General features: G+C 38.3%; 1 protein-coding gene across 1 annotated transcript in view; it reads right to left on the bottom strand.

Annotated features, from left to right (window-relative positions):
* The window catches only part of COL19A1 (collagen type XIX alpha 1 chain), a 182,554-nt gene extending 156,060 nt beyond the window's left edge, over positions 1-26,494 (bottom strand). Inside the window, exons 1-2 of the mRNA XM_081335931.1 lie at positions 26,383-26,494; positions 4,859-4,958 (exon numbers count right to left, since the gene is read on the bottom strand). Coding sequence (XP_081192057.1) covers positions 4,859-4,958; positions 26,383-26,476 — 194 coding nt within the window. The 5' untranslated portion in view covers positions 26,477-26,494. The remainder of the gene's footprint in view (positions 1-4,858; positions 4,959-26,382) is intronic.
* Positions 26,495-27,026: the final 532 nt, after the last annotated feature.

Genomic DNA, 27,026 nt, shown 5'->3' with positions numbered 1-27,026 from the left:
CTCCTCTTTTTTATGGATATTTACTGGTTTTATCAAGAAGCAACAGTGAGAACTGGACACGGAACCACTGATTGGTTCAAAATTGGGAAAGGAGTCCGGCAAGGCTGTATACTGTCGCCTTGCCTATTTAACTTATATGCAGAGCACATCATGAGAAAGGCAGGGCTAGATGAATCAAAAGTTGGAATTAAGATTGCCGGAAGAAACATCAACAACCTAAGATATGCAGATGATACCACTCTAATGGCAGAAAGTGAAGAGGAACTAAAGAGCCTCTTGTTGCGAGTGAAGAAGGAGAGTGCAAAACTTGGGTTGAAACTAAACATTAAGAAAACCAAGATCATGGCATCTGGCCCTCTCAATTCCTGGCAAATAGATGGGGAAGAAATGGAGGTAGTGACAGATTTTATTTTCCTGGGCTCCAAAATCACTGCAGATGGGGACTGTAGCCAAGAAATTAAAAGACGCTTGCTCCTTGGGAGGAAAGCCATGGCAAATCTAGACAGCACACTGAAAAGCAGAGACATCACCCTGTCAACAAAAGTGCGTATAGTCAAGGCTATGGTCTTCCCAGTTGCAATGTATGGCAGTGAAAGCTGGGCCATAAGAAAGGCTGAGCGCCAAAGAATTGAAGCCTTTGAACTCTGGTGCTGGAGAAGACTCCTGCGAGTCCCTTGGACTGCAAGGCGATCAAACCGGTCAGTCCTAGAGGAGATCAACCCTAACTGCTCTTTAGAAGGCCAGATCCTGAAGCTAAAACTCAAATACTTTGGCCACCTAATGAGAAGGAAGGACTCACTGGAGAAGAGCCTAATGCTGGGAAAGATTGAGGGCAATAGAAGAAGGGGACGACAGAGAATGAGGTGGCTGGATGGAGTCACTGAAGCAGTAGGCGTGAGCTTAAATGGACTCCAGAAGATGGTAGAGGACAGGAAGGCCTGGAGGAACGTTGTCCATAGGGTCGCGATGGGTCGGACACGACTTCGCAACTAACAACAACAACTGGTTTTATGCAGAGTAACTGCAAATTGAAGACCACCTATGGATGGTGGTTATAGTTATGAATATAGTTTAAATTGCTATTAATCTGTAGAATGTGAGAGTGGAAAATCATAGTGCTGACAGAAGAAATGGTGAAAATTCCTTCTCAACACCACTTGACAGAAAGCATCCGAACTATTATATAAATGTAAAAGTTAACATTAAGGAGAGTTATGTCTGTTCCAAGTCTTCTATGCAAATAATCCTCTTCCTGAAAAATATGTCCTTATGGAAATATTTTAAATGGAGTACATAATAAAATAATACGTTAACACAATACTTTATGTCAGAACGTGTGTCTTTCACAAGTCTTTAGTTTCTTATTATTTTGAATCTGGACCGCCAAACTTATAGCATCTACATGCTACATACTATAATTATGCTACTTGTAATTATACAACTATTTGTATACTGTATTTAGTAGTAATACAGTAGTATACTATTAAAATTAGTAGTAGTAAAATATTACTTATTAAACCCAGAACATATATCAATTCTATAATTGTTACTGCCTTCCCTATTCTGATGATTATTTATGAGAGATACCAAACTGGTTCATCCAAATATGAGACCAGGATCCTGACAAAGCAATTTTCTGTGAACTATACACAGTGACTATTTCTCCCTCTCCTAAAATAAGCTGCAAAGGTTTCTTCAGTCTGGATGACCCTCATTTGAAACACATCGAGGGGAAACACAACCCAGTGAAGAGTAGAAATTCAAACCAACTAAATTATCTGAATATTATTAGCAAGAGAAACAATACGATATATCCCAAGCCACGTATCTCTGCAAATGCAAAGATATATTTCTCCAAATAGGTTAATCTGAGATATTGGGTAGATTCATATATCATATTAAACCATATTATTAGCTATTAGGTTTCGGCTTAGTGCATTCCATGTATCCAGCATACTATAATTTATTCAAAAGCTGTGGTTAAACAAGACAATGTGCAAACATGACTGTATGAGACATTTCTACTCATAGAGGAGGAAAACCAATTTTTACTATTTATATCATGCTGCACTTTCATTTTCTGTGTCATTCTGGAGAAATTGCAGAAGTCTTGGGAGAATAGACCAATGTATCTAACAAAATAAAAACTGGAGAAATCTAACAGACATTTTCTGGACCCAGACATAGCAAAACAGACTCTCTCTACAAAAGAAAAGAAAAAAAGAAAGAAAAGGACCAAATGGAAAAACACTGAACTGCTTCATTCTAGCTCACAAAAAGAATGGATAGTCTTATTATTGTATCAGAAATAGTCTAAATAGACCTTTTAGTGTTGGAAGGCACATCAAAACCTAAAAGTTATGGCATTACTCATGCAACTTCCAGTTTCCTCAGCCAGCTACAGGCTCTGATTCTCCATCTTACATTCATCCAGAGCAGGGGTCTTCAAACGTGGCCCTTTGATGACTCGTGGACTTCAACTCCCAGAATTCCTCAGCCAGATTATCTGGCTGAGGAATTCTGGGAGTTGAAGTCCACGAGTCATCAAAGGGCCAAGTTTGAAGACTCCTGATCCAGAGGGACTATCAGCCTTCAGGAAAAATAATTCACCTTGTATGACCATAAGCTGCCTAGAGTTGCCTTGGCGAGATGGGCAGCATGAAAATCTAATAGTAAATAAAATTTTAAAAAAGTAATTTGGAGAGGGAGAAGGAGAAGTCTTTAAGCCATCATATAAGTGCAGTTCTATTTAGTGTCTCTGGAACTAGTCCTCTGCTTATACCATCAATCACAGTAACATGCCATGAAGGTAACAGAAATAGCATCGGCCTTTGTTTCCATGTAAACATACATAGGTTAAAAAATATACACAACCCATGACTTCCTGCCTTATTGTGGGAAAGAATAATTTTTTACAGAAACATCAATAGTTGTAAGCCCCCACTGAGAAATAAAATGGCATCACGCAACAGAAGAAGCCTAGCATAGTTTACAGTCACTTATACTATAGCTGAATGAGTGAAATGTGAGGGGATATTTGCCAAGCTACTTGACACTTTCAAGTCAGCTTAATCAGATACCCTTTCATTTCCTGTAGTGGAGAGACCATATTGTGCTACTCACTATACACCAGAATCTATTTACATATTCTAAGAGAAGAGATGGACTCTCAAAGTGTGTCATTTGGTTGCACTTTGGTGTCCTTTAAAATAAAATAGTCTGTGTTGGAAAAGGAGGCTCCAAAAAAGCAATATTCAGCAAGCAAGATAATATTCTCATTACAGAACTACAAGCTCCTAAGCTTTTTTTTATAAGCTCACTTTATTAACTGTGTGGTAGAAATTTAAAAGTGTACAGAAACATACAGATTTGAGGCTTGCTTCTTCAAAAGCACCGTACAGAGATGATGGATTCAAAAATGGTTTAGGGATATAAGTTAATGCACTTTGCAGACTGATGTCAGTTTCCTTTTAAATTGTCCTTGCATCAAAAGCCACAAATCATATTTTTGTATTTAGGAACATTTATAGAGTAATTGGATCTTTGAGGAGGAAAGAGAAGATCTGCGTTCATTTCGCCGGGATCTGAAAACCTGGTTTTTTGATCTATCAGGCCTGGACTGAAAGGGTTTTAGCTTTTAATATTGTTTTAATTGTTGGGCTTATGTAATTTAATCTATTTTAATTTATACTATTTTTATATTATATTTTATTCTGCCTTGTAAACCGCCCTGAGTCCTTCGGGAATAGGGCGGTATAAAAATTTAAATAAATGAATAAATAAATAAATAAATAAATAAATAAATAAATAAATAAATAAATAAATAAATAAATAAACAAGAAAAACTGTAGAGCAGTTGGCTTTGGGTATGCACACATATGCTAAACTGTTGGCTTTATCATGTTCATTTATTCAATGTGAATTTGTTCATAAAGAATGGAGAAAAATCAGGCAGCTTTACACATTTCTTTTTGCAAATGTTCTTTTTCATATCTATACTGAGTAAGTGTTAGAGAACAATATATACAAACTACAATTTCACTTGCAGCAGAGGAGAAAAGGTAAAGTAAGCTGATAGCCAGCATGGAAAGTTCTATTTATATGAAATAATAATCTGTTCAGCCTCATGATCTCCTCTCTAGATTTTTTTAATAAATGTATTAAAGTTTTCCAAGACCGATATTAAAACTGAAGTTGAATTTTAGACTATTTCACACAGCATATAAAAGCTTGTTTTTTATTTCACTATTTGTGAACAAAACCTAAAGAACTGTACACACGAACATCCGTAGTTTACAAACAAACAGCTATTTTGGAATATGTGTGGCTGAAATTCAAACTAAAATCTTCAGAAATAGCAATTAATTGTTGCAGGAGAATGGAAACTTAAGCTGCAGAAAGCATGGAATAAAGAAACTCAAGAAAAAGATATAATGAATATGAAAAAGAGAATCATACAAGAATATAGAAAAAAAAACCTTTCAAGATATCATGGTTATCAATGGCATACCTAGAATGTTTGAAGCAGATCATATTTTAATACCCCACCCCACCCCCACTGTTGCTCCTATGCCATGCCACCCACAGCCAAACAGCTGGTTGGAATGCTGGCAGTGATCTGGCTACACACCACCAACTCACCAGATATTTCCTCATTATCCACGTCACCAGGCAGTGCAACCCCTTATTGTCAGCACCTGTGGCAGACTGTTCCTACTATCCCATCCTTTATTTATACACCTTATTTGTTTAAAACATTTATACAGCTGTCCCACCTTCTAATCAACTCTCGGCAGCTCCCAATTACCCTTGATATGCCACTGATAGTTATCCAAGAATAGGGTATTTGATTACTTACTGAGAATCTTTGATAAGAGGTGCATTCCCCAGTTTAAAACATGGTTTTTCAACTCCACATGAAGTCTGCCTCAAAGAGAAGCTTTCTGCTAAATCAAAACCTGAAAGATGTAATCAAGCCGTATCATCAGCTGCCCACTTAATACAATTTACCAAAACAGATAACATTGTTGATAGGTTAACTGAAATCTTGGCCAGATCCCAGGTTTCATTGCTGATAGTATGCTCATAGGAAATTCTCCTAGTAGTTGACTTGACAACCTCTGGGGAATGTACTTGTCATTTCCTTTCGCATCTGAATGAGCTGGAAATTCTGCTTTCATTCTTTCATAGTAATTGAGGCAAAGATGAATTAAAATCAGAAAGATGATTCTAAACTTATTTGCAACACTCCTCTCAACAGAACAGATTTCCAAAGATTAAAGGCACAATTTATTATTAAAATCAAGGTATGCATTGTACTAATTTTGGACCTTACCTGAAACCCTTAAGTTTTCTTTGCACAGATGGGTGAAGTGATGTCCTTCTGCTTTCAGTATTGGGCACTCAGGAGCTAAAAAAAAGAATATCAAATGTTCTAAACTTTAAGAAAAAAACTGAAACAACAGATTACACTGTCTGCTGCAATATGTCTAACATTAATATAAGAAATAATCAGTGGTGTGCAAACTGAAGCTACTTGGACTTCAAACCAGCTTCGACAGCTTTTTCAACAGTCCTTGTAATTTCTTTGCAGTTGGTATGGTGTACAGGAAAATTTCAAAGTAAGCATTAAATGTCCAGCTAAATGGCAGCATTGAGCCAATTGTGACTGATCTTGAAAAAATTGAATCATATCTACAGGTAGTCCTTGGCTACGACCACCATGGAGTCTAAAATTTTGGTCGTAAATCATGGTGGTTTTAAGTCGAGGCAGCTAGTGACCAGATTCAATTTTGCAACCTTTTTTTTACGATAGTGATAGTCATTCACCACAGTCATTAAGCAAACTACATGGTCATTAAATGAATCCAGCATCTACAATGGGCATTTTTTTGCCGTTTTCTGCCAAAAAAGGCAAAAAAAAGAAGTCACAAATTGTGGATACATGACCGTGGGATGCTGCAACCAGTTGTAATTGTGATCCGGTTTCCAAGCACCGAAATGCAATCAGCTTTCCCCTGATGTGTGTGTTGGTGTGTGAGGCAGTTGGAACTTAGAGGGTGCTTTTGTGAAATCTGCTATAACTTTGAACAGTCATTAAGCAACCTATCATTAAACGATGACTACCTGTAGTTAACATTTGGATGGGGGAATCACAAGGACTATAGTCAGTATTGAGAACTGTAAAAAAACCATTATGGAATTGCCCCAATGATATGTCAATTCCATACTGTTACACTGAAGAAGACTACATGGACTGCTCCATGAAGCTGCCAGGTATTGTACTCGACTCAGAGAACACCTGAACTAGAAATAGACTTACTTGATAATGTAAACTAAAAAACTAGTTTAACATTAAAACTTCAAGAAATCTTTAAAAATAGAACAATTCTGCCCATCCAAATCTGCAATCCACATTCACTGCAGCCCACAAAAACAAAAATAAATGAAGCCCTGATTGTCCATTCCAGAACATTATTAAAGTGCAAACTTGCTATTTAAAAAAAATACTAGTAATATCAACATAGAATATGTAGCACCTTAGCCTGCCCTGAAGTGTTTATTCTACAGCATTTGAAACTGAAGAGCAAGGTGATGAAGGAAGCCAATGAGATTCAATTTATATAATTCATTTTAATATACACTTGAAAAAAGCCTGATTTGGGGGAAAGAAGGGAAGAGATTCGAAGGAAGAAAGATGGTATCTTTGTTCTTAAATGGAAGTCAGTAGCTAAAGAGTAGAAGAAAGAAAAGCTGAAATTCTCTTAAGAGAAAAAAAAATGAAGAGATGTGGGTAGTTAAAATGGAGATTTTAGGCAGGGCTAGATTAGAAATCCCCTTCATGGATTACTGCCTTGTCGTGGCGAAGGGGCTTGCGTAATTCAATGAAGCTATGAGCTATGCCGTGCAGGGCCACCCAAGACGGAAAGGTCATAGCAGAGAGTTCTAACAAAACATGATCCACTGGAGAAGGAAATGGCAACCCACTCCAGTATCTTTGCCATGAAAACCCCATGGACAGTACCAAAAGGCAAAAAGATATGACGCTGGAAGATGAGCCCCTCAGGTCGGAAGGCGTCCAATAAGCTACTGGGGAAGAGCAGAGGGCTAGTACTAGTAGTGCCAGAAAGAATGAAGCGACTGGGCCAAAGCCGAAAGGACGCTCAGCTGTGGATGTGTCTGGTGGTGAAAGGAAAGTCCGATGCTGTAAAGATTTTTTCTCCATAGGAACCTGGAATGTAAGATCCATGAATCAAGGAAAGCTGGATGTGGTCAAACAAGAGATGATAAGACTGAACATCGACATCTTAGGAATCAGCGAACTAAAATGACCATCAGGTATACTACTGTGGGCAAGAATCCCTCAGAAGAAATGGAGTAGCCTTCATAGTCAATAAAAGAGTAGGAAAAGCAATACTGGGATACAATCCCCAAAATGACCGAATGATCTCAGTTCAAATCCAAGGCAAAACATTCAATATCACAATAGTCCAAGTCTATGCCCCAACCACCGGTGCTGAAGAGGATGAAATTGACCGGATCTTCTACCAGAAGATGGTAGAATTTTTTTCACTTGAAGAACTTAGAGAAGGCAACCTTGAATACCTAATTAGGAGTTCCAGTACATCTGCTATCGGTTCTCTCCTTCCTTCCTTCCTTCCTTCCTTCCTTCCTTCCTTCCTTCCTTCCTTCCTTCCTTCCTTCCTTTTAATGCAAAAATGGGCATGATAAAGGACCAAAATGGCAGGGATCTAACAGAGGCAGAAGAGATTAAGAAGAGATGGCAAAATTACACAGAAGAACTATACAAGAATGAGCTTAACGTCCCTGATAATCACAATGAGGTGGTCACTGACCTCGAGCCAGACATCCTAGAATGTGAAGTGAAGTGGGCCTTAGAAAAACTGAGCAACAACAAAGCTAGTGGAGGTGACAGTATTCCAGCTGAGCTATTCAAAATCTTAAAAGATGATGCAGTAAAAGTGCTACACTCAATTTGCCAGCAAATTTGGAAAACTCAACAGTGGCCACAGGATTGGAAAATGTCAGTTTACATTCCAATTCCAAAGAAAGGCAGTGCCAAAGAATGTTCAAACTATCGCACCATTGCACTCATTTCACATGCTAGTAAAGTTATGCTTAAAATCCTACAAACTAGACTTCAGCAGTATGTGGATCGAGAACTACCAGAAGTGCAGGCAGGATTTCGAAGAGGCAGAGGAACAAGAGATCAAATTGCCAACATACGCTGGATCATGGAGAAAACTAGAGAGTTCCAGAAAAACATCTACTTTTGCTTCATTGACTATGCTAAAGCCTTTGATTGTGTGGATCATAACAAACTGTGGCAAGTTCTTAAAGAGATGGGAGTACCAGACCATCTTATTTGTCTCTTGAGAAACCTATATGCGGGCCAAGAAGCAACAGTGAGAACTGGACACGGAACCACTGATTGGTTCAAAATTGGGAAAGGAGTCCAGCAAGGCTGTATACTGTCACCCTGCCTGTTTAACCTATATGCAGAGCACATCATGAGAAAGGCAGGGCTAGATGAATTAAAAGTTGGGATTAAGATTGCCGGGAGAAATATCAACAACCTAATATATGCAGATGATACCACTCTAATGGCAGAAAGTGAAGAGGAACTAAAGAGCCTCTTGTTGCGAGTGAAGAAGGAGAGTGCAAAAGTTGGGTTGAATCTAAACATTAAGAAAACCAAGATCATGGCATCCGGCCCTCTCAATTCCTGGCAAATAGATGGGGAAGAAATGGAGATAGTGACAGATTTTATTTTCCTGGGCTCCAAGATTACCGCAGATGGGGACTGCAGCCAAGAAATTAAAAGATGCTTGCTCCTGGGGAGGAAAGCTATGGCAAATCTAGACAGCACATTAAAAGCAGAGACATCACCCTGTCAACAAAAGTGCATATAGTCAAGGCTGTGGTCTTCCCAGTTGCAATGTATGGCTGTGAAAGTTGGACCCTAAGAAAGGCTGAGCGCCAAGGAATTGAGGCCTTTGAACTATGGTGCTAGAGAAGACTCATGCGAGTCCCTTGGACTGGAAGGCGATCAAATCGGTCAGTCCTAGAGGAGATCAAACCTGACTGCTGTTTAGAAGGCCAGATCATGAAATTGAAACTCAAATACTTTGGCCATCTAATGAGAAGGAAGGACTCACTGGAGAAGAGCCTAATGCTGGGAAAGGTTGAGGGCAAGAGTAGAAGGGGACGACAGAGAATGAGGTGGCTGGATGGAGTCACTGAAGCAGTAGGCGTGAGCCTAAATGGACTCCAGAAGATGGTAGAGGACAGGAAGGCCTGGAGGAACGTTGTCCATGGGGTCGCGATGGGTCGGACAGGACTTCGCAACTAACAACAACAAGAAGATTAGAAACTGACAGCAGCAAGATATAAAGAGAATGGTATTTCAGAACTTTGAAAATCAAGGTTCAATAGGAATTTGGTTAGTCATTTGTGTCCTAATGAGGAAGGAAGGAAGGAAGGAAGGAAGGAAGGAAGGAAGGAAGGAAGGAAGGAAGGAAGGAAGGAAGGAAGGAAGGAGAGAACCGATAGCAGATGTACTGGAACTCCTAATTAGGTATTCAAGGTTGCCTTCTCTAAGTTCTTCAAGTGAAAAAAATTCTACCATCTTCTGGTAGAAGATCCGGTCAATTTCATCCTCTTCAGCACCGGTGGTTGGGGCATATACTTGGACTACTGTGATATTGAATGGTTTGCCTTGGATTCGAACTGAGATCATTCTGTCATTTTGAGGAATGTATCCCAGTATTGCTTTTCCTATTTTTTTATTGACTATGAAGGCTACTCCATTTCTTCTGAGGGATTCTTGTCCGCAGTAGTATACCTGATGGTCATCTGAATTAAATTCACCCATTCCTGTCCATTTTAGTTCGCTGATACCTAAGATGTCAATGTTTAGTCTTGTCATCTCTTGTTTGACCACGTCCAGCTTTCCTTGATTCATGGATCTTACATTCCAGGTTCCTATGGAGAAAAAATCTTTACAGCATCGGACTTTCCTTTCACCACCAGACATATCCACAGCTGAGCATCCTTTCGGCTTTGGCCCAGTCGCTTCATTCTTTCTGGCGCTACTAGTACTAGCCCTCTGCTCTTCCCCAGTAGCATATTGGACGCCTTCCGACCTGAGGGGCTCATCTTGCAGTGTCATATCTTTTTGCCTTTTGGTACTGTCCATAGGGTTTTCATGGCAAAGATACTGGAGTGGTTTGCCATTTCCTTCTCCAGTGGATCACGTTTTGTCAGAACTCTCTGCTATAAACTTTCCGTCTTGGGTGGCCCTGCACGGCATAGCTCATAGCTTCATTGAATTACGCAATCCCCTTCACCACGACAAGGCAGTAATCCATGAAGGGGATATATATATATATGTATATATATATATATATATATATATATATATATATATATATATATATATATATATTTTCTGAGGTTTTTGCGGGTGTTCGTATGTGGATCTTTGGTTATTCGGGTTTTTTCCTGCGTAGAACTAAAGGTGTAGGGGCGACGTTTCGACGGAATCCCATCCGTCATCATCAGGCTGGTGGCTTCTGCTTCCTTCTTCTGGGAGAAGCATGTGGCTGTTTGTTCCTCTTTTTTTTAAACTGCCAGAGGGGGTGTGTTCTGTGGGTGGAGGTGTGCTCTGATTGGGTGGGGGAGTAAGTGTGTTCTGATTGGGTGGGAGTGTGTTTTGAATGGTGGGTGTGTTCTGATTGGGTGGGGGTGTGTTTTGAGTGGATGGGCTGGTCTCAGCTGCCAGCCTTAGACCTGAGCTGGTGAGTTGTGCTGCTTTTGTTCGGCTTCGTGTTTGTGGTGGTGCCATGTTTTTATAGTGGGTGTCAGTTTGCTTATTGTGTGGTTTGGAGGGGTTTAAAGTGGCTGATGTTGCAGCTGTAGTTAGGTTTCTGTTTTGTGGTTGTGCCTCGTTATCATTGTGGGTTCGGATTTGCTTTTTGAATGGTTGTGTGGTGGTGATGTCATGTGGTGTTATCATGAGTTTGGGTCTATCATTCTTGGTGGTTGGGACTCGTCTGTCAATCAAGACGGGTTTCCAAATGGTTGGTAGGCGAGAGGTATCATCTCGTTTGTTTATGCTGTGGGGGCGTTTTTCTATCTCAATGGCTTCTCTGGTTATTCTGTTGTTAAAATGTTCAATTTTGGTGATAGTTTTGGTTTTTTTTAAATCAATTTCATGTCCCGTGGCTTCAAAGTGTTGGGCCAGGGATGAAGTTTGTTCTCCTTTTCTGAGTGAGTTTTTGTGCTCTTCAATGCGTGCACTTATTCTTCTGTTGGTCTGTCCGATGTATGTGGTGGGGCAGAGAAATTTTTCCCAGAGAAAAGTCATCCAGATGTCCTAAGCTCTATGGTCTGCCCAAGATACACAAAGAAGGAACCCCACTCAGACCCATAGTCAGCTCCATAGGCTCACCTCTACAAAATCTAGCCAAATTTCTTGCCAAACAACTACAGCCTTACGCAAATTCCATCACCTCACACGTACAAGATTCATTCCAATTCATAGAGATCATAAGTAAACTAAACTTACAGCCCTGTGACCTACTTGTGAGCTTCGATGTCGTATCCCTCTTCACCCAAGTGCCAATCAAAGAAGCCTTGACAGCTATCCTAAATAAATACAACCCCCCAAAACACATCCTAGACCTGACCAACCACTGCCTATCTAACACATACTTCATCTACAATAGACAAAGATACAAACAAATGGAAGGAGCACCCATGGGATCACCCCTTTCACCTGTCATCGCAAACCTCTACATGGAACACTTTGAAACCCTCGCTCTAGAAAAATCCAACCACAAACCCAAACTCTGGCTCAGATACGTAGATGACACCTTCGTAATCTGGCCACACGGCAAAGAAAAACCGGATGACTTCCTCACACACCTCAATAGCCTACACCCCAAAATACAATTCACCATGGAAACAGAAGCTAACAATCAACTTCCCTTCCTTGATGTCTTAGTCTACAAGAAATCCAACGGCTCCCTAGGACACACTATCTACCATAAAAAAACACACACAAACCGCTATCTGAACGCACTCTCACACCACCACCCAGCACAGATCAACTCCGTAGCCAAGACACTCATCTCCAGAACAAAACGCCTAGCTGACGAACAACACCAAAAAACCGAACTACACACTCTCACTAATGTACTAACAGCCAATGGATTCCAAAGAAACATGATTACCAACTTAATCCGAAGAGAGACACCCACAAAAACCCAAGACAGAGAACAAGAAAATGGCAAAGCGCTCCTCCCATACTTAAAAGGGACCACAGACAGAATCAGCAAGGTCCTCCAAAAACACAACATCAAAACAGCATTCTACACAGACAGAAAAATATCCACCATCCTAAGAAACCCCAAGGACATAATTGGCTTAGAAAACCAAGGAGTATACGAAATCCCATGCACCACCTGCCCCACCACATACATCGGACAGACCAACAGAAGAATAAGTGCACGCATTGAAGAGCACAAAAACTCACTCAGAAAAGGAGAACAAACTTCATCCCTGGCCCAACACTTTGAAGCCACGGGACATGAAATTGATTTAAAAAAAACCAAAACTATCACCAAAATTGAACATTTTAACAACAGAATAATCAGAGAAGCCATTGAGATAGAAAAACGCCCCCACAGCATAAACAAACGAGATGATACCTCTCGCCTACCAACCATTTGGAAACCCGTCTTGATTGACAGACGAGTCCCAACCACCAAGAATGATAGACCCAAACTCATGATAACACCACATGACATCACCACCACACAACCATTCAAAAAGTAAATCCGAACCCACAATGATAACGAGGCACAACCACAAAACAGAAACCTAACTACAGCTGCAACATCAGCCACTTTAAACCCCTCCAAACCACACAATAAGCAAACTGACACCCACTATAAAAACATGGCACCACCACAAACACGAAGCCGAACAAAAGCAGCACAACTCACCAGCTCAGGTCTAAGGCTGGCAGCTGAGACCAGCCCATCCACTCAAAACACACCCCCACCCAATCAGAACACACCCACCATTCAAAACACACTCCCACCCAATCAGAACACACTTACTCCCCCACCCAATCAGAGCACACCTCCACCCACAGAACACACCCCCTCTGGCAGTTTAAAAAAAAGAGGAACAAACAGCCACATGCTTCTCCCAGAAGAAGGAAGCAGAAGCCACCAGCCTGATGATGACGGATGGGATTCCGTCGAAACGTCGCCCCTACACCTTTAGTTCTACGCGGGGAAAAACCCGAATAACCAAAGATCCATATATATATATATATATATACACACACAATGAACTGCAGTTGGATATTGCTTTTTTCTAAAATGCATATGATTGTGGTTATTTTCCTATAATACACAAATATGTGCGTGCATATTTCAGGTTCTCTTAAAGAAATATTCTTCTAACAATTCTTGTGAGACAAATTTCTCATCCAACTCTACTTTTATACCCTCTTTCCTTTATTGCCTAAGCAGCTTTATAGGTGGATTTTCTCTAGCTCCATTACTTGCTTAGTCATCATTTTAAAATAAATCTGCATTCTAAAAAAATGTAAATGAAAATATTGCATGCCTTTAAAATCTCATACAATTTGGGCAGTAGGGGAAAGAATCTGAAAACTGATCGAACAGAGAAAAAATCTTTTCTTCTACTATTATATTCTTGTGAAGTGTCATTCACATAGGGAGAGGTTTTTTAATTTTTTTTTACAAAATATTAAACAACCTGTGTCCCACTGAGTCATCCTTTCAAAAATATTTCCTTACATAAACAGAGAAACAGAATGATCATAGCTGGGCAAAAACAAACAAACAAACAGAAACAACCAGGTGGATTTGAATCCACTTCCTGTAGGTTTTCCCATTGAAGTTACTGTGGGAAGTTGGCAGAGAGTGGCAGAAATCACTCCTCCTCTTCCTTGACTGAGCTGTGGAACTGCCTGCCATTTTGCTGGGAGGAAGGAGAAGAAATGGAGTTGCAGACCATGAGGGAACTTGTACCTTTGCTCCCCATCCTACCATGTCCCCAAGGACTCTCTCCCCCACAAGGCAGGAAGAGGCACACCTGTCAAGTACCAGTGCACCCCCGCCCCAGCCAGCCTTACCCATCAGCAGGAGTCCGAGTCACTTCCTCCTCCTTCCCACACTTCCCATCACTGTTGAAGAGATGTCAAATTTCAGCCTTGCCTTTTTTGCCTTATGGCCAGCGAATTGGCTACAGAGGCCAGAAAGAAGCAGGAAAGAGGGCAGGGAATATGGTCCTCCCATTTTTCCTTGCATCATGCAATTATGGGTTTCCTGGAAGTGCAATTGGAAGGTGCAGTGTCTCTGAAGCAACCACAATTTCCCCAAATTTCATACCCAGCGGGAGTCCTGAGACCTGGCAATTCTGTAAGTTAGTTCATTTGGCTTACATCGATTCAATACTGCTTCAGTGTACCTTCCAATTTCGCCCAGCTGAAGGTTATAAATAGATCTGTGAGTTTTAGTAGTATATTGATACCCTCCAGTTCTTGATAGACTGCATGTTCCTGTCAGACATTTTAGAATAACAATCCCTGCAATGCTTACTGTTCCTTTTCATTCTTGTTGAAAGAAATTGTGTAAAGGGTTTAAGACTCCTTATGTCCGTCAGCATTAATCTCCAAACACAAGACAGAAGAGGACCAAATTTAGTAGGGCTGGAGAAGCCAACTAAAGTTTGAAAAGGGGCTGGATGCAATTGAGGGATGCCAACAACAACAAAATCCAGAAAAATTCTCCCTGCTGTTATCAGTGACATGGAATATTAATAACCATTTCATTCTAAATCCCTACCTCCAAACAAGATCACTGTCAGCCTGCCTTGTGCTTTCCACCCATACCAAATAATAGAGACAATAACTTACCATGATTATACCTTCACACACACAAATACACACACACAGAGGCAACACATATCCATTTCCTTTGAAGAGACTTTCACAGATACACATGGATTAATAAAAAGATAGATAGATAGATAAAATACCACACTTTGTTACACAGGAGAAAGTAAGATGATTCTTACAATGGCAAAGGAATTGGGAAAAATTCCAGAAGCCCTGCTGTGGATGCTTTGCCTACCTCGTTTCTTCTACCAGCCAACAACTAAATTGTGTACCTCCTAGTCACAATATTCAACAAATATTGAGAGACCTTCAGCCCCTGTTGGATGTGTTTTTTACGGCTTTTTTTATAAATGTGCAATCAAATGCTTTCCTACATAATTTTAAATTGCCTAAGCGCATAGAAACCAACAGCAATAATAATGTAATGTGATTCAATTATCTCTAATTAAAGGAAGCATGCAGAACGCTTTATAACCACAAATAATTAAGGGTTGAATCACAGTTGAACTAATAACTTCAGTGGATAGAAATGACTCAAAAGAAGACAACTTTGAATGAAAGTGTCATCTTTGGAAAATTAGGGGGGGAACCACTAATCTATTAACTTAGGATAATAGTTGATTCCTCCCATTTTATATATAAATCATTACTAGAATTTTTTTTTTCAGGTAAATACAGTAAATGATATTATAACTTCTATGTTGAAATCAGAAGAACTAAAATCTACTGAATTTAGAGTGGATTGTAATCAATATTTAAATTAATATTTATCTTACTTTATTATGCTTTTCTTACTAAAATAAGATAAACTACATATACAAAAAACTATACATGCTATATTTATATAAGAGGAATAAATGTTATAATTGCACTGTCAAGTCCAGGACCAACTATTATTTATCAGGAAAAGTACAAGGTTTGTCATAGTGCTGAATTAATACTACAGTGGTATCTTGGTATTCAACTGCTTTGAAACTCATTGAATTTGGTACTCAACACATTTTGACACAAAAATTTTGTTTCAGTACTTGTTGTGGTACTCAGTGCATAAGCTAGAACTTGTCAGTGCCAACTGCTTTATGACTCATTCCATTATTCCTTATGGAAAAAAATTGTTTGCTACTCATAATTTTTGGTACTCATTGCGTCTGTACAACAGATTAATGATGAGTACCGATGTACTGCAGGGGTCTTCAGACTTGGCCCTTTTATGACTTGTGGACTTCAACTCCCAGAATTCCTCAGCCAGGGCCAAGTTTGAAGACCCCTGCAGTACTGTATTGTGTTTGTTGAGCAGTGTGAAGCAATGGCACTAAACATTTTGTTTTGTTTTTATAGGGATTTATGTTTTGTTATTATAGGGATTGATGTAAATATATAATCATGTTCACTTGGAATGTTCAAACACAATTTGTTTAATAATTAAGTGCAATATAATATAAAATTTGATTTCCAAAATCATACTGTAGTAAAAATGTCATTGCCCATGGTCCACTATTATTAACAACGATGTGCTCCAAACTGAGGCAATGGCACTGGAGCAACTGTCCTAAATTTTTAAGGGCTTAGATTTTAATTTTATTTAAGAGAAGCAAGTACCATTGAACAGTCTGATTTGTTCAGATATGCACAAATATATGCAAACTTTTACTTTCAATTTCCCTGTTAAGCTTTATGTCACAGTTCATCACTAAACCTAATTTCTCTACCACAGCCTTTCTCTACTGGGGATCCCTAAGAGACCATGACTGGGAAAAAAACACCTTTATTTTTAAATTTTACCTGTCACACATTGCCAGCTTTGCAGTGATAGGAATTTTTACGTGCCATGATTGTCTACGGCTTTGCTGTTGTTGTAATTGTTGTAAAATGTGGCTCGTATAGTATAGAAATTAACTATATTGTGAAATTTTATTTTATTTTCCCCCCGCTAATTTTATGCAGGGATTCCCTAAGGCCTGTAAATTAATTCAAATATTCTTTCAGAGTAAAAAGATCGAGAAAGACTACTCTATTTTGAAATAACATACAAAAAAACCTGAATACAACTTAGACAGAATACAGGTAGACCTCACTTAATAAATGGCTGTTTTATCACCAAAGTTGCAGTGCCCACCGAATAGATGCTTTATGGCCCATAAAGCAACTTCAGCTGATGAAAATGGTCACGTCTCTCCTCCCAGTCATGTGAACACATGTTAAGTAGGTCAATCTTATGATTTGTTGTAGTGTTCCACAGTCATGCAACCATGATTTGTGAAGTTTTTGCTGGTTTATATAAATATATACCAAAAAAATAACCATTTAAATTATATTTCTCTTAGCTTGGGAACCACTGGCTGCCATCCTGTCAGATTCAAACCTGACTTTCCCTAACCTATTAATTTCTCAGAGTTTTTTTCTGTATGATAATATTTTTTAAACACTGAGATGTTATTACATGTGTAGGGCTCAAGTCAATTTAAAGCCAGAGCCATAATGTATATACAGTATACAGTATTTGAAAAATAATAGAGTTGCTAACTAAATATAGCACTGTCACATCAAATGGTTCACAAAAACATGTACAGAGGGATATATAAGGGTATTTATGCACATACATTTTCTTTAATGGCGCAGAAAAAGTAAGAAATTAGCTAGTGCCGTTTCTATTCTATTGCTTTTACGTATACAGAAGGCTTAAGGATGGAATAACCAAAAGCCATTCCCTCTGCAACTATCCATATTCATAACTCACCAGTTTCCAATGGGTTTGTAAAGATCTGCCTTTTTTTGATATAGAGATATAATTAAATTCGTGCTTGTTTGTATCCTTTGCTCCCTGCTTTTGCCTGCCTTGCGTTCCATTTTGTCCGTTAACTTTTTAATATTTGACGTTCAATAAATCAACAGCAAGCAATATTTTTACCAGCTGTACTGAGTGAGATGTGTGCTTGCTCTGATGTAGACACAGGGACTGACTGGGAAGGTGCTGAAAACAAAACTGGAATAACCAAACTGAGGTTTCCAACACAAATGACATAAACCAGAAATGTTCTATTACTGCTGTTATGTACTGGGCTTTTGGAATATCACCACGTGCATTGCTGGAGAACTAACGGTTCTCCAGCAACCCAGACAGGACGTCTCCGGTCCTGCCATTGGTCAACTTTGGGCGGCAAGTATAGCTTCAATCCGATTGGTTAATACCATAGGGCCTGGCTATATATTGAAGCAGGGTGACTCCAATCTCTCGTACAGTTTCTGCTTAAAGTATGAGTTTGTCTGTACTCAACTGCGTGTCCTCGTTCCTGCTCATCAGAGCCCACCACATAATAACTGCAATACTACTTAAAGCAGTGACCATGTGTTAATTATTTGAGCTCAACTCTAGCCTTCTCACGTAGGGGTGACTAAATCAGTGCTGAATTTAAAATGGGAAGTTCCTAACAGCAGGGGATTTCCAAACAAGCCTGGGGTTAAAGAGAAAAGACAAACTAGTAGTCTGGGAATGCTTTTAAGAAATACAAAATGCTCAGAATTAAAACCTGCATCGACTATTTGCATGGATTATTTTAAATGCTCCTGTTCATTATTTATTGTTGCATTTATATGAACTGAATGTCTCTCTCTGTGGTGCATGTAATTCTATTCACTTTATTTAAATATATACAGTACAAGAGCAGCTTACAACAGTAAGATGGCAGTAGATCTGAAATCTACATTGGTGAGGACAGGAGACAACTAGACGGCACCTTACTTCATTCTCTTCTAATAATATTGTCTAGCAACCTCCTCCCATTTTGGATATAACCATATCGGCCATAGATACCAATTTGCCTGTGGCAGGAGGCAAAACAAAGCACACCTGAATTCAACTGTGTCACCCAGAGAGAACAAGAAGTGGCATATGAGATTGTTGGCATTCATTAAGTTCAGCCTTACAAGCAAATTATTTAAACTTAGACTATGACAGGCTATACAGTTATATTTATGTAGGCAGTCAATACTGACTGTGAACCATAAATAGGGTGTGAGTCGCAACTGAAAGGCCTGGGAGCATTAACTTTTCAATGACATTCACTGTGCAGTATAAGTCAGTGTCTTCCCAAACCCTTGAGTAATTCCAAATGCAAATGGTGGCACAGTCATGAATAATCCTAATGAATTAATTGGAGGAATGATTCATTGGTGCTATTTTAGGAACGCCAATAGTTTTCAATAATTCGGGGAAATTAAAACTATACAGTACGATGCCATTTTATTAAGAATCTATATATTGCAAAAACATTACAATCCATCAAAATATTTACAGTATAGAATATTTTTAAATAACAATTATTTTAATTATAAGCAGTGATTAAAGCAATGATTTTGAAGCAACATTCCTTTTTGCCTGTTTGTCTGTATTAATAGTTCATTTATTTCTTCAAGTCTGTCATTTTCTTTGTTCAGGATGGTCAGGTTTTAAATTTTGCACGTAGGAGAGGAAGTTTTGACAGTTGCAGCTTACCATGTTAAGGAAGGAGCTGTATCTGCTATAGTTCTATCCTTTTACTTTTATCTTGCAAACTTTTATGCTGTTTCAATCTTAAGACTCTGGATGGCTTAGAAATAAAAACAGAACCATAAAACTCTAAAACACAGAAGCAATAATAAAATAATATATGTATATAAACAATAAATAGACAGAACCAGTGCTGCATCTGCAGGGCAAAGGATCAAAATCTACAGAATCTACAGATTTGTGAATTTTTCACAAAATCATGCAGATTTTGAACCCATTGAGAACTCCAGTGCAGAACCAGTAGAACACAGCAGTAGAGCCTCCACTCCAGCATAAATTACCCAAAAGTGAAAGAAGATCGCTTTCATGTTCCATCCAGAATATTAGCAGGAAGGAAACCATCATTACCTTGGAAAACAAACTGGCTATCAAGCGAAAAGAGTGTTTTCTGGTCCCTGCCATTTTAGTTTCATGGAAACTGGATTGGAAATACTCAGCATGCATGCACAAACAACAGGTTCTACATGCTGTAGACTAGAGCAAGGCAGTCAGGGCCCCTGCAAAAGACTTTATAGATAATAATTGGTTTTCTGAACCATAGTCAGGAATCTACAAGTGAACAGGACAGTAGCATCAAAAGAAGTGTTACTCTGCTGAAACAATTCATAGATTTCACACAAAAGCTGCAACATTTTATAATAAACAGGTTTTGGAATAGCCTTCGAAAGCAGCCCAAGCAGAGCATGTTGCAGTCCCGAAATGAACTGACAAAGGTCGTTTGTGAATGTGGTGTCTTCTTTTTCTGCTTTTCTCTCTCTAATACACTTTCTTTCTCTTCCTCTTTAAACAATTCTAAAACAATGGATGCAATGAAAAGAAGAAAACGGAGAAGGTTTTACTTGGAGACTTATTTTAGATCAGCACATGACCCACTTAGAAAATCAATGAATTAAATACCTTCTTGCAAACTCAAGTGGGATTTGCATTAAAATTCACACCTCTACAATTTTAATCTACATCTCACATATTACTTATATGACCAATGCCACGTAGCAGAAACCCAGGATATACTTCCTTTGATATTGTCAACTTTTAATTTGTACATCCTGAATCAAATGAAATGTATTGATCTGAGAAAAATAGTTGTATATATATTGATTCAGAGAAATTGTATCATAAAGTGAATAGGCTTGGATTATTCAGTGTTTTGAATGAATGAGGAGGTGGTTGGTTGCTGCATGCAATAAGATAATTTGGAATACATGCACTGTATATAAATGTGTGAGGACAAATGAAATACTTAGCCAATGGCAAACATGGAGCAGGAAACAAAACAGGGATGTATGCTGTCCCCTTGGTTTTTTAATGTATGTATGATAAATACAGAAGGTATGCTGATTATAATATCAGATGTGTTTGTTGGAATGTGGCTTTGTACATATTTTTTTATGAAGTTGATTCCATGTTTTTGGCTGAGAAATTGAATGATTTTCAGTGATTGTAAAATTCAACAAGGAAAATGGGTCTGTATGTTAATGTATCAAATGCCAAGGTGGATGAATTTAATGGAAAATGGAGTAAACAAAATGCTGGTCATCATATAATTGAAGAAAAATTAAATTGCAAAAATAGTTTTGTAAACATGAGAATGTTTATTAAAGGTGAGGCAATGACATAGACATTTTAAGATGTGCAAATGCTGGTGGATAGATAGTGATGGAATGTGCTGTAGTATGTTGTGAGGAATGTTTGCAGCAAAAAGTGAAAATGGCTGAGGATATGAATACTGTATGTTCCTGCCTATTTCATGGAAATAAGAGGTGAATATGCTAGAAGAAAAAAAATAAAAGGAAGTTAAATACAGTGGGAATGTAGTATTTAAATGTATATTTTAACAGGTAAAAATGAATGGTAAATAAATATGAATTAGATACAAATGTGATTCATCAATACACAAAAGAGGCTTGTATTAGAGAATGAATAAAGATTGAACTACAAAATAAACATACGAAGGAAGAATGAATGGAAAGAAAGAGAAAGGAAGCAAGAAATCTATAGTTGGGTGGAGTCAATGAGATCTTGAAAACAAGAGAGCTGAAAAGTTTAAAGAACAAAAGGCAGCGTAAGAATCTATGTATGGACTTAATGGAAGCAAGGAGGGTTGCCAGAGAAAGAAATATGTGGAGAAGTGTAGGTAATAGTGCTGATATACTGTAAACAAGGTGCACCCAAATTATCTTTTCCTATCTTGTACCTTTAATTTCTTTCTTAGTTTTTTTTTTACTTCTTGTCTGCAATTTTATAAGGTAACTTACGGTAAAAGGAAGTAAGATATATGTATCTTTATATTTATGTAACCAGTTATAGTTAACCAAGGCTAATAACACCATTTGCAAATGGTTACTTAAATGTAGTGCTGTTATCTTTAGTGAGGGTTACTCCTGTGTGAATATGCATTTGACTCTTAGTATATGTGCCACAATAAGTACTAAGTTTGATTTATGATATTGTTTCGATGGCATACATAAACCAATTTTCGTAAGTCTCAGACTTTTAATATGACTTATGATAATTACTAAGCAGCTATGCAATCCTTTTAAGAAGCTACTAGATAACCTCTGATCCATTGGGTCATCATTTGAGAGAAAATGTACTTCCTTAGCTAAACAGGTAGGTTAAGAATGAGCACGGGCGGGCAAAAAAGCAGTGGGAGCAGGAGTGATTTCTGACTTCAACTTCCCCATTGACTTTCCTAGGAGAAAGCTGGAAAGGAGCATTGGAAATGACAACCACATGATTGTAGCTGGCTGCAGCAGCATGGTGGCATTATGTGGGCCACAACTTGGCCAAATTTCAATCCCACAGGGAGTCACGGATCCCAAAGTTTGGACATATTCCATAAGGTAGCCCATTTGAGATACTTTGATTCAAAAACTATTGCTCTATGAGACCCCATCCAACTGAAGGTTACAAACAATCAGAAAGGAAAGTGTCAGAAGTATATTATAGACTGTAAGAAAGTTGGGATGTATGATAATACAGATGTATGATAATACGCGTAACAGAGTGAGCGCCTGTTACTCGTCCCAGCTTCTGCCAACCTAGCAGTTCGAAAGCACGTAAAAATGCAAGTAGAAAAATAGGGACCACCACGGTGGGAAGGTAACAGCATTCCGTGCGCCTTTGGCGTCTAGTCATGCCGGCCACATGACCACGGAGATGTCCTCGGACAAGCGCTGGCTCTTCGGCTTTGAAACGGAGATGAGCACCGGCCCCTAGAGTCGGAAACGACTAGCACGCATGTGCAGGGGAACCTTTACCTTTACCTTTATGATAATATGAATTCAAAATAAATGTTTAAATCTAAATGTTTAAACACAGAGATTAAAATAATTGCAAGAAGCATGTTAGCTATTGATTACATGAACTTCCGTACGGTAGGTCAGTCCTTTCTCTTAGTTTTGTTATACTTTAGTTTTATCATAATCACTTTGCTCAAGTAAGTAGTTGCTATACCAGTGGTTCTGCATCAGTGAAAATAAAGGGAAAATTGCTGTAAGCCAAAAAGCTATTAGAATACCCTAAAAGAAGCTACTGCAAGCCTCCTCTGCTATACCACAATAGCTTCCTTTTTTCCTGTCATGCCATTTCCTTAATTAATACAATATTAGCTAATTAAATGAAACCATTGCCCAGACCATGCAGGAGAGGAACCCTCCTCTTTTATTCCTAATAGTACACACATGTTATCTCTCCCATTCTTTTACACAAGTAATTGCCACCATATTCAAAAACCCATTTTAATAATCAAGGTTAATTGGGATCTGCCTGTGAAGCTCCGTGTGTCCTTAGAGTCATTTCAACGTGCTTTAGCCACCATAAGCAATTTGTAAGGATCTCAATTCAAAACAGTCTTAGACCCCTAAAATACAAAGTTTTGCTACAACAGATCATCTAAGCTTGGAGTAAGCAGTGCGGAAGGGGTAACAGTAGCAAGAAGAAACCTTTCCCCCACACACACACACACAAAACCCAAGGCTAAGCATGGCTTAGTAAGTTGAGGCATAAAACCTGGTTAGAAATTTCACCATCCTTTGAGATGCATACCTCAGCCTTTTTATATATATATATTCATGACTTTGACTTTGCTCAGTTTTTTTATGCTGAACTGAGGAAAATCCTTTTCCAGGCTGCATTCCCCTGATGTCTGTCTCTAAAATGTTCAGAAGTAAGGCATACATTACAAACAATTGTAGAAACTTGAGGAGGTCAGATTTATTTTAATTGCAGGATTTTTCCCCCTGGTAAATGGTGACATTTACCAATGGCAAAATCTCATTTTCTAATGCATGTTTTTGGGCTGGTATTTTCAATTCCATATTCAGCTATTCAATAAAAGATAAATTTTGTAATCTCACACCTTCAGTGAGCAAGGAAAGGATACAGAATATCCAGTAGTTTACCTTTCCTTTTTTTTCAGGAACTGACATCAGCAAGTATTAGAAAGTCTTTGCTGTCTTAATACTTGGAGAAAGAATCCGAACTGCAAGATTTGCTAATCCACAGTTCTTACTGTGCTTCAGCACGTTATTGATCATTTAATACTGGCTGATATTCCACAACTCCCTGATGAACAATCCTCATGTTTGGTCTCTTGGTGATCTAAAATTAGCATTTTGACATTTTAGATATCTATTTTGAATAGGTATAAAGTCAGTAACGTTTAATTTCTATTCTCAAAAATTCATAATGAGTAAATTCATAACTTCTGCTTTTCCATTGACTATTAAACCAATCAATATTGTATGTCCTGTTATAGTAATAGCAATGGCACTTAGACTTATATACAGTTCCACAGTGCTCATTTTACTGACCTCGGAAGGATGGAAGGCTGAGTCAACCTTGAGCCAATCAGGATTGGACTCCTGGCAATGAGCAGAGTTAGCCTGCAATACTGCATTCTAAACATGCACCACCACACATAAGTGATATTCCACAGCATCCTGCCTTATACAGTAGTGGCCAAAATTGTGGAAACCTTTTGCGAAAAGTGTACAGTAGAAATGCCACCTTTGGCTATATTTCCTCCATTTTTTCTTCTAATTTCTTTATAACTGTAGCCTTGTTCATTTAATAATAAATACTATTTTACATCGCTTTCTGGGCAACCAGTCAACTCTTTGCACCATTACTTTAATTTTATTACATTTTACAAGCTCACTAAATGAAAGAACACAAAAAAAACCCCAAGCAACTTGATAGCGATCACATAACACACTGGCAAATGTCCTCCTCTCAGCTTCAATACATGACATCAATAACTGAATCCTACTGTGATCTGATTGGCTCATTGTCAAAACAAGAGGACACCTGATTGGCTCTCTAAACACTCATGCTCATTGGCTACAATCAGATGAAGGAAAGCTACCTGGTATCAAGCTAAGCAAGTTGTGCTTCCTTTTTCTGGTTATTTGGCTATAACTTTTCATAGAATACAGTACAGACAATTGAACAAAATTTGTTGCATTGCATTCTTGATTAAATTATCTTTCCATTGATATATAATTTTATGGTACTACTCCAAAAAAGTGGTATTATTAGCCATCAAACCTCAAAAATGCACTTTTCCCAAAAGGTTTCCACAATTCTGGCCACTACTGTACTATAATAATCACTAGAAACTCTACAGGTTTTTTTTTTTGAAGAGGCTAATACTTTTTTTTTACATTATTTCTTTACACACACCCATATATATTGATGGTTCTTTTAGGCAACCCAATAACAGAAGCTATAGCCGGAAGAATAGTAAATGACTCAAAATAATGTATGGAGGAGGAGAGATGAAGGAGAGATGTACAAAGGCAGCCTTTTTTAGAATAAAGAGGTATTAACACATCAAATCTTGATTGCCATCATAGACCAGTATAAGGAGGGTGTAAAAAGCATAAAGGTGCATTAAAGTCTATTTTTTTAAAAGCTAAAATATTGAAAGTATATATAAAAACAAAAGTAAAAAAACCCCCGAAAGGGAGGAGTAGGAATATTCAACGGAAATAAGGGAACATAAAAGTTAGTAGATGGCAAACTAAATTTATCACAGTACAGAGCACTTTCAAATAGTGAACTATGATAAGTTAAAGGGGAATAAAACAAAAAGAAACAGCAAGGTGTGGAATGAATCCTACTTGTCCTGCATTTTTACCCTTATTCAAATACTTTCCTTTTTCATTTTAGATAGCTTATAATTTCCAGGGCATTATTTATCCCAGTTGTCAGACACATAGGAACATTCTGCTTCTGGGGAAAATTTAAGAATTGCGCAGTTGCTCCTTTCAAGGTCATCCCCGTTTACTTCAGCCGAATTTATTTCCATGTACAGCTAAAAGACGTAACTTGGAAACCAGTCCCATGAAAACCGATTGGATTGATATTCTGTAGTACTGAAAATACTGTTCTGATTGTGGCACAGAGCGTGTACAACTAATGGAACAAAACTGTATTTAGGAGTCTCCTCGGTTTCCAAGCCCAGGATTGGGTTCTTTTTGGAGTTGTAACTTAAGAAAATGAGGAAGTATCAATAACAGCACAACATAGCTGTAAAATGAGGGTATGCACGTTCTAAATGTAGGCTCCTGTGAGAGTTCAGGAAATGGAAATATTGCTGGTAGATATCTTAGGTGAAAATATCTTTCAACGTAGTTACATGTTCCCCTGATCAGAGATACTGTTTAGCTCCCAAAACCCCACCTAACTTTTAAAAATCTTTGTCACAGTTTAAGTAAACTGTGGTTCTCTGCACAGTATAGCTGCATTATGACCTGAGGGTTTACATAAACATACTCTGTATTTTTCCATGTAATTTTAACTATCCAACAGGATAAATATCACAACAAAATTTCTGAATCCTATTAAAAGAAGGAAAATAAGGAAATACCTGGCTTGCCAGTGACCATGGTAGAATGAGACACAGGAAGGAGGAAGAGGACTGCAAACCAAAGCCATCCTATGCAAGATCCAGTAGCCTTCATCTCCTCTTGAACACATGTGAACAAATAAATGACCCGAAATCTGAAACGAAAAAGAAACATGATTACAGACTCTCTACCAATGCTTAGTGAACCTGGACATCTGTAATGGATGCATAGCTGAATCATATACAACATCGGTGGTATAATTATGAATAGCCAAAGGGTTAGGAGTTTCCCTACTTTTTGAGTTAATATCTCATAGCTACTGTTTTCAGGGGGAGAGGAGAGATGATTGGGCTAAAATGGGGAACAAATAAAGAGGATTGTGGATTTTGCAGCTATCTTTTCTGCTGCATGGCTAGCCCACATGAAATTAATGAAGCAGACAGTGCTGACCATGATTTCAGCTTGATAGTCTATTATTAAATGGAGCATGGTAAAAGGAATAGCTTACTTTGTAACATCCATTCAACCAAACGGCAAAATTAGTGCTGAACATTCTATTCTTCTTTCTTTTCTTTTTCTTTTATAAATTAGGTATTATTAAATTTTTGTAAAGCTATAAAAAAAACCCACCTCAGCCAAGGAACTTCTTCCTGTTCCCACCCAC

The sequence above is a fragment of the Vipera berus genome (genome assembly GCF_964194415.1).
Source record: "Vipera berus genome assembly, chromosome: 1".
Lineage (NCBI taxonomy): Eukaryota > Metazoa > Chordata > Lepidosauria > Squamata > Viperidae > Vipera > Vipera berus.
Note: the sequence above shows the minus strand (reverse complement) of the source record. Positions and strands in the feature narration are given on the sequence as shown.